Raw genomic sequence first — 15,346 nt, 5'->3', positions numbered from 1 at the left:
TAGTCTGCATAAATAACTCATGTTACCAACCTTCTATTCTTTTTTAAGCCTTTGCTTCATTAGTGCTCTCATTGTGTTTTTTAGTAAAAGTATTTGAGACAAGTTTTTTGCCGTGAATGATGCAGTAAAGGAGAAAATTTAGTAATACTTACTATATCTTGACTCCATCATAGATTCAAGTTTAACATCACCCTCAATTTCCGAAAGTTTTTTATATAGGCACAAATAGATTAGAATCTTATAAACTGTTTAGTTTTAATTAAGAAAATAACTTTAATGCTTGTATATTTTTATTATTACTATTAATTTTTTTTTAAATATAGGACTTTTTTTTAATACAAATTAATACATAAATTGTAATTTTTTCTTAATAAAGGTACTGGAAAACTGCTTTTGTATATTTCCACCTCTAGCTTTGCATAAACGCTTGTAGAGGCCTGCCCATATTGTCTATGAGATAGGAGAAATTCTGTTAAGGAATATGTGTCATTCTTTCCAAGCAGCATCAACAAGCTCTTGTATAGACATAGACCTAGGTGGGTTTCTACGTGCTGCTGCCATTACCCTGAAAAGCATGTCCCAAACATGTTCTATGGGATTCATGTCTGGCGATAGTGCGAGCCAGTCCAAAGGGTTAATGCCTTCCGATTCCAGATACTCTCATTTACAGCTCTCTCATTTACTCTCTGGTGCCGTGAGGTCGGGCGTTATTATCCATAACAACTCCTCGCCATAGTCTGCCTTAAGGGTCTAGAATCTCCCTCATGGATCTGTCACCAGTCATTGTGCATTAATTCTGTGCGACCATTAGACATGATACCAGCCCAGAACATAGCACTTACTCTTGCAAAGGGTGGTACGGGGTATGCTGCTGACAGCATACCCCGAGATAGAGCAAGCTGGACAGCTCTTGTTGGATCCCTCCATAACCGTATCCGATCACTATCCAAATGACTGCACCAAATAAATTCTTGTTTTTTTCAGAAAAAAACACCGAGTTACAAAATCTGCAGGTAAAGCCATGTGGTCTTGCGCCTAATATGAGGCCATTATTTGCAAAACTTGCTTTTTGTTCGTAAGCCTTTTTTTGGGAAATCGAAAAAAAAAACGATTAAAGGCCCTGTAGTATTTTTCTCGCAATTGAAAGGTTTTTATAATTGTTGCTTATGACTTTTAGAAATGTAATTTAGGAGATTTCAGCCTAACATAATTGCAAAGTTTTTAAAAAACAGGGTTTTTTTATTGCAAATAACCAGTTTTGAAAATACATAGGTACCTTAAATTAAAAAAAAATAGTAATTAGTTCAATAAAGTAAGTTATTTTGTCATACAAATAAAACATTGAAATTTGCATTTCTAATGATACTTATTTAAAAAAACATATAAAGAAAAAAACAGAAAAAAAATCCTAACCATCAACGGTTTCTTCTGGTGAGGCAGAATCTTTTTTTAAGCGTTTTTTTATAAAATGTTAGTTCCGGAATGCTTCTCCAATTTTCTCCGTAGTGTTTGGAAAGGAGACCATTAATAGTTCCTTTATCCCCCTTAAGTTCTTTTCCCAGTGGTAATTTCAGAGGAGCCATTGACGAAAGGCTAAAATTTTTTTTACAAACACTTTTAGGTTTTCCAATAGCATTGTTGTAATTGGGCTCACCTCGGATCAGAACATTTTTATCTTTTTTTTACAAAAATAAACCGTTTTGCCTTATTAAATTCAAAGTGCCATGAACTAGGCAGCTTAATAACACGTTTTGCTTGTGTTCTCCAATCAAAGACATCCCAATCGATACCGATTTTCCGTATAGTGGAATGCTTTCTAATTAAATCATCGTAGTCACTAATTTTGACGATAACAGGCATTTTTTTAATATCTTTTTCTATAAGGCCGAAGATGCGATCAGGCGGAATAAAGGAATGACCGACGATCGGAAAAATCAGTTCAATTTGTTTAATATGTTTCGGCGCTTCTTCTAGAAGCCAATAAGCCAACATTGCCATTATATTCGTGTTTTTGTTTTGTCCGCCGCAACCATCAGCGAACAAACGAACTGATTCTATACTGGGATCAAAATCAAAATTATTTAGAGCATGTTGCAAAGCTGATGCAATTGTATTAGAATCTTTGCGGGAATCAATTTCTGTCCACAAGTAAGAAAACACATTGCTTGGCCTTAATTTATCTTTATAAGTTCCAGCGACAATGGTAAAATTATTATAGTTGATTTGCTGGCTAGAATATGCTGTGCCAAAAAAGTGCCAAGTTTTTCTGGCAGTCAAATGAAAAGTAAGTTGTGTTGGGTTCAGGATTTTTAAGCAGTTTGAAAAAAGCCTTTGCCTTTGGGATATGAACATGATGCTGAGTGACTAAGTTTTGTCGAAAATCTAAAGAAGTTGCTACTTTTAGCTGCTCCTTTGTTCTTAAGCAAGTAGAACAACAGTCACTTAGCGGAGTTCCAAAAGCGATATTGTACTTAGCATTCACATACTCTCGAAAATAAGAAATCTTTACATGCATAGGCTGTGAAACTTTCTGACGATAATGGTTGAAAGGTTTCTTAAAATTTAAGTCACATGGCAAGTAAATCCTCACACTCGTCTTGTTTCTACAGTAATGAGATTTGGTACATGTAATGGGTTCTATAAATTGTTTGATGCAGTTTCGTTTTTCGTAATTTTTTGGACCCACTCTATCACCACCCCTACGTTCCCTTGGTATCTCTCCTGTTACAACAAAATTTCTTACAATTCTTTGTATGCGAAATGACTTGGCACAAACTCTAATCATCTCTCCTTTACTCAGACAAACGTGGTATTTTATTGACACTGCAGCATGACTAGATTTCCCCCTTTTTGGTTTTTCTCCCTGACAGCACTCTAATATCAAAAGATCTTGGCTAATTTTGTTTTTTGACTGGTAAAGATAGGCATGAAAATCTTTAATTTACTTCATTGTGAGTGTGGAACAATAATATGGTAATCCGGGTCGTCCATTATGTCCACAAATTGGAAAAACCGGAAGAGCTTTTGGTGAATTTCTGTAACAATATAAATTGACAAAAATTACACAATAGCTGCATACATAAAACATAATATCGATACAACTCATAACTCACGGCTAGTAAACTTTTTGTTAGCCCTACTCGACTTTAAAAAAAAAGACAAAAAAATTAAAAAAAAAAAAACAACTGACACTGCAATAAAACTCAAACGATTACCACACAAGTTCAAAATCATAAGTTTAAGATGAAGTACTTACCTAGCAAGTTTAGCAACATTCTTTTTATGCGTTTCTGGCTGAAGAAGTTTTTTGCGTCCTTTTCCCTGTGGACTAGGTTTAACAGACATAACATTTTCACCATAGCAAGTAACTTATAAATTTAATCCATATAATCCATTATCTTACTGCCGCTTCTAGCGGTTACTATGACAACCGTCATGCCCAACTAATCAACAATCCGTGAGCCGTGTACTATACGGCTTTTAATATTAGGCCAAATTTAAACGGCCAATATTTCGGAAACTATCAATTTTTGGACTAGATAACCTTTTACAAAGTTACCCTTATTTTTAATTATCTTTATGAAAAAATTATAAAAATAGGGGGTTTCCATTTAAAAAAATTGACTTGTAATGATTTTTTCATTTCAATTTTTAATGCTAGTTTTTGACCCCCCTGTATCTTTTTTTTTAACCAAATATTAAAAGTAGTCTTTTAAAGTGGTCCTTCCTCTAAAATAAAACCAAAACTAACCAATAAATTAAAAGGGAGTAATCGGTAATTATGTTAGGGCTTATTAACATAGTTTTTCACATGAAATTAAAAATATGTCAAAAACGGTCACACTTAGGTATAGGACATTATATACAAAATATACTTAGAATTTCAAGTAAAAGCCAAAAATGTAAAAATATACAGGGCATTCCATCTAAAATAACGAAGTTGACACCTATTTCCGGTATAACCGGAAACGTCACAACTGTCAAAATATTTTAGTTGTGTAGCCCCCATCGACTGTGCCATGTTGCCAAATTCTCAAAATTTAAAAAAAAATAGTTTCCGAGATATCGATCGCGTCTATTCGTCGTGAGACACCCTGTATAGCAACTGTTCTTACTGCATCACTAATGAATCTTCTGGGAATTCTGGGTAGGTGACGTAAATGCGATTTCAAATGTCTCCACAAAAATAAGTCAAGGAGAGACAAATCGGATGATCTTGCAGGCCATTCGATAGCACCCCTTTCCCAATTCATCTCCTAAGGAAATGTTTGTATGTTTTTCTAGTAAAATATTTGAAATTCTATTGCACTAACTAAACTTGACTTACAAACTAGATTTGCACTAAAGAACGAAGCGCCATTTTAAAGAAAATTTAATCGTAAATTTGTCCCCCTGTAAATAAATATACAAATACAAGCATCGTTTTTGATCTCCAATTTTCTAGCAATAAACAGAATGAATGTTCATTAATTTAACACTATAAGTTCGAAATTAAAATCCCTTTTTAACTACCCAAGCATTTGTTAATGTTTAAATTGAAAATTGAAGGGGTATTTGTCTGGTATGTCTCCTGTGTATTTGTATTTTTTAGGTATTTTGAGAGAACTAGCAAGCCATTTTAATTCCGATGGAAGTAAAAGAATACCTAATAGTAGATTAATCAGTATTCAAATAAGAAGACGTTGTAGTATAGACATTGATCTTGATAAAATCCCTATTGACCTTAGACTTTGGTTAAAAGAAAAAGTGGCCTTATGGGAATCTTCAAGGTTCCTTGCAGCGTTCGAAGAAAGATTTTTCGAAGAGGAAACAACTCTTAGTTTCCTAATCAAACATAAAGAAACAACTGTTATTTCACCTGAAAAGTTCTGTAGCGGGGTTCCAGATAATTTAATAGAGACTATTATTCCATACTATTTTGAAAATTTCGATTTCTTTTTTTGGCTTCTATACGATGATGGGTCAATAGCAATAAATAAGGTATATCTATAATTATTTAGTACGTTTTTGTCATAACTAATCTTTTTTTTAATATAGAGAACTGACAAAAAGATTGCTGCGGTAGATAACGACGAAGAAGAAGAATTGTATTATTTTCTATCTAATTATGCTCTCGATTATATGGATATTCTGTAAGTAGTTTCTTTTATACTTTTATGGTTGAAGTTTTTTTTCTTAAAGACAATGACTTTTAAATGCTATTATCGACCTAAACTTAGAGCAATTTTAAGTATCAGTACGAGAACAACTTCTACAATATGGTTAAGTTTTTTTTTTGCTTAAAAAAATTTACCAATAAAATAAAGAACACAGGAAGATTAGACTAATTTGCAGGTGCAAATGCCAGAAGAAGCAATAATATATGATTTTTTTCTACAAGGCAAAGTTTCAAGGCGGATATTGGAAACATTTGTGACATATAATGTATATAGATGTAGCACCATATTTGGACGACCTTCTGTCTAAATATGATGCATACCCTGATGATGCTTCTGGTAACCATCATTCACTGCTGCAACATTTTTCTTCAATGATAAAGTCCATTGTAATTGAAAAGAGAAAAAATTAATTTGCATACGTGTTCTTAACTGAAACTAGGGGGCAACAAAGTTGAATGCAGACAAAAAGTCTTAGGAATCTATTTGATTATTACAAAAGCTTAAATAAGTTCCAGAAGCTGTAGCCTGATAAAGTGCATTAAATCTCATTAGCTCAATAACTGCTCACTGAATCCTCTCGGGATATACACTATATTTTTTGGAACTTAATATTTGTAAGAGTTTTTTTACAAAGTGTGGTACCATTATTGGCAATTCAGTAAAAAAAATCCATTTTATTAGTTTTGAATGTTTAGTAATTTGTCAAGATTATTTTGTAGAAGCATGCAGTCGGAATAATCCTTCACAATGAGAAAGATGTTGATGTCATCTGCAAACAGTAGAAATTTAATATACTCAAGGAAATATCATTAATAAAAAATAAGAATAAAAATAAAACAAGATTACTTCCCTGGAATTACTAGCACCACTTAAGAATTTTAAACTATATTTGCATGCGTCTGATCATATGCCTTTTGAAGAAATGACCCTAGGTCTGCAGATCTGAGTCTATCTAACTCGAAACTTGGTAAAAAAAATTACTATAAATGCAGATCTCAAAAATCTTGTTAGAAGTTAAGAAAAAAGTTGGATGATATGGCGATTGAGATACTTTTCAAGCACATTCTTTTTTTCCTGACATACAGATGAGGCAAATCAATACTAGTTTTTTCAGACATTTAATCAGAGTTTATGCAACCGAGAAGTTAAAAATTAAAGAGGTTGAGAAAGAGAGTGAAATCAGAAGTACAGTACAAAAGTAGGAAAAAAATAAGCCATTCCATCAAATTTATTGATTTTGAGTTTATTTAACGCAGTGCGCAAATTTATACGATTTATTCATGAATTGAAATATTTTAAGGACTCGACAAGTTATGTTGATGGGTCATTCTTTAAACATGATCTAGTTTTTGACGATCTACTTTCTGCCCTCAGTTATTATGATAATTGTTTGGATCCACATAACTACCTTAGAGTAAAAGCTCCAGGTTTATAGGTAGCTCAGTTGTACCCTTACACTTTTCGTAAATTGATATGAGAGATTTAATTTAGCATGCTGTCGAGTGTTACCAGGGTACTTAGTTTCAGAAGCAAAACTAATATTAACAGAGATACCGGGTGTCATAGTTTAATTAATAACTTTAATATAACTTAAGCAATTTAGTACTATACAGGGTTATTCACGACATACGACACGCAATATTTTGACTAAACTACAGGGTAAAGAAATGGGAATATCAGGGGCATTTCAGAAGTACTTTTTAACATTATTTTTATGACATATAGGGTGTTTCAAAATGCAGAAACATATTAAAATTATGTTTTTTTAAATGTATATTATTTGATTTTTGTAATCTACATCGTAAATAAAGGTAGGTTTTATTAAGTTTTACCCAGTCTAAAGTTTTCGATATATTTTCTATTTTATGAAAATACCGAGACATTTTCAATGATAAAATGTAAAAAACATAATATATGTTTTCTCTTTTCTTACAATATCTGTACTGAAAAACACTAAATTATTAAATTTTACATTTCTTTTGTAAAGAAGTTACTATTTTTTACAGGACGTTCAAAAATTAGATTTAAATTAATTTAATTAGAACACCCGGTAATATATCACCAATAAATGTGACAATTCTTTTTCGAATTTAATAGGGTCTTCCTATATCTCACCCTTCACATTTTTACGATAATTACATTTTATTACCTGTTGATTTTTTATTCAGTACTCACTGAGTAGGCGATGACAGGTTGACAGATTATGTTGTTTATAATTTATTTGTTACTTAAATGCTTTTTTAAAATTCTCCTTAAATAATAAATAAAGTAAACAGTTTTTTTTTGTACAAATTACTTTATTGAAAATAAAAGTTTACCGTAAAGAAGAACGAATTGACATGGTATTTATTTTTAGTGAATGTCTTCAAAATAGCATGTTGGCATGTCGCGTCTACGCTGCAAGGTTTCTTAATAGAAATCATCAAACTAAGACACCTTTTGAAAAACGGAAAATGAAGATATTGAGTTGGTTTTTTACACTTTTGCACTTTTGCTGAAGTTGTAGGAGATCCCCATTTGGGGCAAAGCCAAATTGCAGAAAATCGTTATCAGTCTACATTAGTCAAGCAAGTGTTTCTAGAGCACTAAATCAAAATCACTTTCATTCCTATAAAATTCATTGTCGCAAAGAACTTTGGGGAAATGATTTTACTAGAAGAGTTGAATTTTGTATGTGTGTCTTGGATAAGATTGCATATAATAACAATTTTATTAATAATGTTTTATTTACTGATAAATACATTTTTCGCAATAATGGCTCTTTTAACAGATATTATTATTACTCCGATTCCAGTCCGCATGCGTTTGGAGTAGTCCATAATCAACATAAATAGTCTGTTAATGTATGGGGAGAAATAATGGATGGCTTTGTAATTATTGGTCCACATTTTTTTGATGCAAATTTAATTGGAACAAGATTTTTGGAGTTCTTAAATAATGTATTAATTATAATCCAGTATTATTGGAGAATATGCCTTTACGCCTTCCAAAAACTATGTGGCTTCAAACGAATGAAGCATCGCCACATTTCCACCGTGGGGTTAGAAAATTTTTAAATAATAATCCATAAACCATGCATAGGAAGGGGTGGCCCTACCGAGTTGCCTCCAATATTCCCGGATTTGACAGCGCCGGATTTTGTGTTATAGAGATATGTGACATATTTTGTTTTTAAGTTACCTTTCACCACACTAGAAAATACAGAAGAACAGATAAGAGAAGCTTTTCAAAGTATTACTCCACAAATGCTGTCATAAGTCGCTGTCAATTTTGAAAATCAATGTTTGCAATTATATGGTCATCATTTTGAGCATATTTTGTAATTGTTATTTTTTATCTTCTTTGTTAATCCATTGTGTTGCATGCTGTAATCAATTATAACCGCGTGTTTAATTTTAACGTATATATTCGTATTGTATTCAAAAACCATAATAATATACACTTAAATTTGATTACCCGCCATAAATTACTTACTTTTACATATGAAAAATGATTTAAACAATAAAAAAATACAAGAAAATAATAAACATGTCAATTTGTTATTGCTCACTATGAAATATTATGTTTTAAGTTTTAAAAAATCCGCATTTTAAATATTGCTATTTTTTATAAAAATGAGGTTTAAGTATAGGAAGACCTTAATAAATTTGAAAAAGAATTCATGGTCTTATTTATGGGTGATATAAAATACAGGATGTTTAATTTAGAATAAGCAACTTATTGCCTTGTAAAAAGCCTTGTATACAATTTTTTAACTTTTTTACAAATGAAATGTAAAATTTAATAGTTGAGTGCTCCTCAGTGCAAATATGATAAAAAAAGAGAAAAAACATGGAGAGTAATTTTTTATTGAAACTGTCTCAGTATTTTCACAAAATTTCGAAAGCTTTAATGTTTAGGCTGTGTAAAACTTAATAAAATCTACCTTTATTTACGATGTAGAATCGAAAAACGAATTAAAATATGGGGCATTCTACTTAAAAAAAACATAACTTTCATATGTTTCTGTACTTAGAAACACCCTGTATGTCACGAAAATAATTTTTAAACATACTTTCGAAACGTCTCTATAAATATAATATACCATTTTTAATTTTTTTTACTCTGTAGTTTAGTCATAATATTTCATGTTGTATGTCGTGAATAACCTTGTATATTTAGTATTTGATTATACATATTTGATCCTTAAACACGCCACCATAATAATATTTCCTTGTGAAAGTTTTTAAAACTTATTAAGCATAAAAGCCTTTAGATATAGGCAAATTTGTCTTATTCATCTATATTCAAAACTTATGGCTTTTCACGGTGTATCGATGTGCGGTGCTGTCCTTTAAAATTTGACAGCACCACACTTCGGATATTAATATTTTTATTTTCCAAATTACTTCACGCTTTGTGTTTTTTCAGGAATGATAGAGATGAAGAGGATACGTTTTTACAGTCCTGTCAATTTAAGGATACTCTAGAATATATAAAATTATCCGATCTAATAAAAAAAGGTCAAGATTTTGAGCGAATTATTGAAAACCAAGAAAGCATAAGTCATATACCGGCTTTACGAAGTCAAATTGAATATATAAAACAAAAGGTACAATACATACAATTTTGTTTAGAAACTGATTTCGGAACACCAGAGGACAGTCTTTCTGAACAAACAGATCCGTTCTCGCTTCCTTCAAGAGCCAGATGGCAGCTTTATAAAGATTGGATTAATCGTTGTATGATATTGCTGAGAAAACGATCTGATAGGGGAATGTGGGATCATTTAGAACAATTATTTGACGAGCATACTTCTTTAAAAAATATTAATACTGCCTACCTGTGTAAATCAATGGATATTATAGCTATGACCACTGCTCGGGCGGCTAGAAGTAGAGAACTCTTGGAACGTATTGAGAGTCCTATTTTAATAGTAGAGGAGGCCGCAGAGGTCTTAGAAAGCCATGTCATTACTGCGTTGACTAAACATTGTCAGCATCTTATCTTGCTAGGTAAGTGTAAATCTAATTTAGTATTAGTTCACCTCTTTCTGATAAATTCAGCAATTCTCAATCACTTCTCTAATATTCTCAATGTTTTATTATTTTATAAGGCTTTGGGATTTGATCTATTGGATGAATTGAGCATATTTTTTAACTGGAACTCACTTTAAAAGTTTACATTCTTAATTTTGGTATTGACCAGTTATCTAAAAAAGACCCCGTTGAGCGTCGTATGTATTAGTAATTCCTTATGTATAGCTTTATATTAGCATTAGTTTTATCAGCTTTGCACTAAATAATTAGTGAACCAATTTTAAATTATGAGAATACATTCGTTATTTGTTATTCTCACTTCAACCAGCTTCCTGGGAGAAAATATACTCACGCAGTAATTTGTTGATTATAAATTAATATGCCACCTTCTTGACTACCTTTTACAAGATCTCTTGGTAATTTTTAAGGCCATCCATAAATTACGTGACGCAAATTTTGCCTATTTTCGCCTCCTTTCCCCTCCCCCTCACCATTTTTCTGACGAGCTGTGGTGCTGCTCATAACTCCTCCCCCTATGATTATTAAAACAATTTTAATTTAACCATTAGATCGATTTTTACTAAAGTTTATGTATAAATGCAATATAGTTGCGAAAAATGCGAAAGTGTTTACCTGGCATAAAATCTGTTAAAATCTTTAACAAAAAAAAATTAAAAAAAAAATGGTAATCAGAGACAAAAAAAATGTTTGTTTGTCTTTTTTTATTCGAAAATTTCAACCGAATTTTTCTTTTCATTGTTACAGTTTTTGAGCTGATCTTTAACGTTGTTAACAAAGTTTACTATTTCCTACTCTTTTTCAACCTGTGCGCGGAGCGATCTTTTCTCCCTGAGCTATACTTACACTACTACTCGTTCACGACGGTTTGCATATGCAGTCGGACCCTTCGAGTATGCTCGTTCGATAAATCATGCGATCTTTTCACGGCCGTCCTGTAAGGCCGTCGTCCCACCAAAGATACGCGACGGCGACGCGAAGGCGATGCGATTTCGCCTGGACACATTCAGACGACATGCAGTGGCCCCACCAAAGATACGCGTTTCGTGTTTCTTACGTTTAGTTGTTCAGTTTAGTTCAAAATGTCATCGAGTGAAGACGAGGATGTGGTTGCAATGTATTGGTATTTGCGGAATAGAAAAAAAAAATAAAAAGGCAAAAAAAAAGGAAATGGTGGGTGCATCCTTTTACTGAGAAAAATAAAAAAAAAAATGTTTGTTGCTGCTAAGGAGCTGCACAGACATCCATTAAAATCCAGTTCAGCATTTTGTTGTGCCATGATAAACAAAAAAACAGAACTTCGATAAATGAAAAAAAAAGGCCAACACACACAGCCTGAATGTTGCTTCGCAATTGACACGTCCAGTCTCCCGGCAACACGAAGGCGACACGCATTTGGATGTGTCTTCGGCGCAGCGTTGGTGGGGATAAAATGATTTTAAAACATGGGTTCGACACGAAAGATACACGCTGGCGACATCGCGGAGATGTGGCGTCGCTGTCGTGTATCTTTGGTGGGACGACGGCCCTAAAATTTACTCGTCTCGTTTTTATTAAATAGCAGTTAAGTTATCCTTTTAAGTTATGCATATTTTGTAAGAAATGTGAAAGCTCTTGTAAAATATAAAGCTTTCTAAAGAGTCATTTAAGTTTAAATTTAGATCTCAATTGTATTTTTTATATCGAATTCAGGAATTAAACAAACATGCTATAATATTGCTTTAAAAAAAAGTAATATATTTTAAATATATAAGAAAATGAACAAATATTGATGGGTTATGAACATTTAGGATAAAGTGTATAGAAATATTATTTATTAAAATCGAAATTGAAAGGAGTTTAAAATTTTAATAAAAGCATTGATTTAAGAACAAAATACATAAGAAGCTGTGCTTTATCTCATAACTAGTTCACGGTGGAATAATTATATTCATATAATTAAAGAAATACCACCTCCTAATCAGTGGTGCCATAGATTAAGTATTTTAAAATATTCAAATGAGTTGAGCTTCATTCCGTTTACATTTTACCAATGGCAAATCCAAGTAAGGTATGTACAATACTTAACGTCTTTAATTACAAACATATTTTAATTTGAATGCATAATATTTAGAAACATTTTATCAGTATTAGATAAACTAGCTAGAATGTAGATAAATAATTCCCATTTTAAAAAATCAAACTCGCGTAATTTTTATGCCAAAATGTACCTATACGAAATTTTGAGAAAAACCCTAATAATAATAATATTAAAAATAATAATAATAAATACCGTGGGGGACCGGAGTCAAAGAATAGTCTGCCCGTATGCTCTGACTGTCATAAAACGCAACTAAAAGGACAACCTGGGCCACCACATCCATGAAAATGGAGAATAACCGAAGCCTCGGAGAAAGGTTGCTGCCTGGGGAGCCGGCGCTAGACATGACAGCATGCGAACCGTGAGTAGCAGAGAGCTGAGAAGGCGGGCTCTAGTCATACAAGAAATCACAGCTCCACCACAATCCTAAGTTGCACAGGGTCACCAAACACCAACCAGAACCCAACCTGCTGAAGGTGTTACGCAGGAAACTCAGCCAGTGCTCACTCAAGCGGGGTTACCGAGACAGCGCATAAAATAGACAGCAGCCATGAATGAATCTATAGTGCGCATTTTTTTATGGTAACAAATCTGGGGTAACTGAGGATTGGTCACAATTAACAGCTACATGTTGAATTCTGCAGAAAATATCCAAATATAAACGTAACTAAGCAGAGACTCGCTGAGAATACCGCGTCATTCTTAGAAACAATTTGATCCCAGAAACCCGAATTTACTCTATTAAAAAGGAAATTGCCGCAGAAATAATAATAATGTTCAACAGACCTTAAATGAAATAAGGGACAATTCGCAGGAGACGACCAAGAGAGAACAGACGCGGAAGAAAACTTAGAACCACCAGACCAGGCACCGGTACCAGAAGTGATAAATCAAAAAACCGAAAATGAAGCTCACAACAATGAACATAATGATGAAGTGCATGTTAAACGGAGTTTAGAAAGGCAATGGCAGAGTATGAAGGCACAAACCTCTCAACAAGATGAGCTCTTTCTTCCCGCAAATTGGCTATTCTTCTTAATGCTGCCAGCTTAATTAAACCTGATTATATTCTTACAGTTACGACACTTGAGCAGCTTGATCCAATAACCTTACTGTCAACTTACCGCTGTTATTAAAACCTTGGGATTAAAAATAATAAATAACCAGCAAATTATTACGTATTGAAAGATCGACGCCGCCACGGGAAAGGAGATTACTAAAAAAGATTGAAGATATTAGAAAAGACATTGGCCGGCCAAAAGAATACATCGGGGGTATCAGAACCAGAAACGTACAAGAAAGAGTCTCTACTCTTTCTAAAAAATGCATTAAATGATGATTACATATTTCATGATGCAAAAAATGCATCATGAAATAATGCATCAGACCCAACAACATACACAGCAGGACCCAGAAAGCTGTACTCCGGAACAATGTCTAGACACTCTTAAACAGAAATTATCTATTTTTTCAGGTCGCTTAAAAAGTTACAAATCCTGCAATAAAAGAAAACAAAATAATGTGCTTTTTGAATGCTCAGAGATGCAATTTTATCGAAAGCTCAGTGACACTGCTCCAACAAACACTGCCATTAGCATTTACCCCACTAAAGAAAACATCAAGGAATTCTGGGGCACTCGATTAACAACACTAAATGGCTGGATAAAGAACGAGCAAAATGTTAAAACATATAATCAAATAGAGATCAAATTTTTATCATTTTCAGTCGACGAAATGTCATAAAAAAGCTACATAACTGGAAAGCGATGTGCTTATAAATCCTCAGAATATGTTCAATTTTTTAACAGAAGGTTCCACTTACCTTTTGTCTAGTGACTGCCGAAACACTCAAGATCCGGCTAAATATCGGACAATAACATGCTTACCCATAATCTATAAACTAATTATATCTTGCATTACAGAGCGCATTTACGGACACATTATTACCAGAATAGCATCAAAGCGGCTCAACAGACATGATGTATGTACCAGAGATACTATGGAGTGCAAAGAATTGCTAGTTCCTTTTTTACCATTTTATCTACTAATTTTTTTTTTCGATTTACGACTCCGTAGTTTGGTATTTAACAGTCTTCGGGCATTTAACAACAAGAGAAACATTTTCGCAGCATACATTGACAACCGAAAAGCTTTTGATGCAATTCAATGTTCAGTATCAATGTATTAAAATTGTACAAAATAGATAATTTTTTTAAACCACATAATTTCCTTTTTAGAATGCACTATGACATCTCGGCGAACATCAATAAAACTCTAGGTGCCTAACGGTAACTGCATTGAAACTAATATGATTCCTATACATAGCGGTATATTCCAGGAAGACTTCTTAAGTCCACTTTGGTTTTGTCTTGCCATGAACCCACTCTCTAGCCAACTCAATTCAACCAGGTACGGATTTGGCCTAAAAAAGAATAATAGAGAACTAGGAGTAAACCAAAGAATAAGAGTAAACCATCTACTTTATATGGATGATTTCAAAATTCTTGCGACAACACGAAATCAAATAGAACAGATGCTTAAGATAGTGAAAAATACTCTGACGATATAGGAATGACCTTTGAACTGAATAAGTGCCGAACTGTAAACATTATTAAGGGTAAACTACACCAGGTGACTTTCAGATAGAAAACGGTCAGATAATTAATGCTATGGACGAATAAGAATCCTATAAATATCTAGGAATGAAGCAGGCGCAAAGAATAGAGCATATAACTATAAAGTACGAGATGACTACTAAGTTCACTACAAGAATGTGACGACTCCTTAAAACGTATAATAGCAGAACTTTATTTAAAACTATTAATACTATGTATGTTATGAGTATTAAAATCGTTAAATTACAGGAAGACAATCTAGTTTAAAGAATTGATTTTCTATGTATTGATCACTTTATGTCGACAAAAATACCTTTTTACATACGAAAGAAAATTTTCTCCAATAAAACACGTGATCTACTTACGCACTATCTTATAAGTTTTTGAAGATCTTATCATTTTCCTACACATCATAAAGTCTGGTTTTGAACTTCTTAATATTTCGGAAAACTTCAC

General features: G+C 32.8%; 1 protein-coding gene across 2 annotated transcripts in view; it reads left to right on the top strand.

The window, feature by feature from the left end:
- LOC126735910 (NFX1-type zinc finger-containing protein 1-like) overlaps positions 1-15,346 on the top strand; it is a 96,383-nt gene that overhangs the window by 55,291 nt on the left and 25,746 nt on the right. For both annotated transcript variants that reach the window (XM_050440029.1, XM_050440030.1), the window contains 3 exons: positions 4,592-4,980; positions 5,038-5,132; positions 9,570-10,153. In XM_050440029.1, coding sequence (XP_050295986.1) covers positions 4,592-4,980; positions 5,038-5,132; positions 9,570-10,153 — 1,068 coding nt within the window. The remainder of the gene's footprint in view (positions 1-4,591; positions 4,981-5,037; positions 5,133-9,569; positions 10,154-15,346) is intronic.

Source organism: Anthonomus grandis, chromosome 5, assembly GCF_022605725.1.
Source record: "Anthonomus grandis grandis chromosome 5, icAntGran1.3, whole genome shotgun sequence".
NCBI classification, from domain to species: domain Eukaryota; kingdom Metazoa; phylum Arthropoda; class Insecta; order Coleoptera; family Curculionidae; genus Anthonomus; species Anthonomus grandis.
Note: the sequence above shows the minus strand (reverse complement) of the source record. Positions and strands in the feature narration are given on the sequence as shown.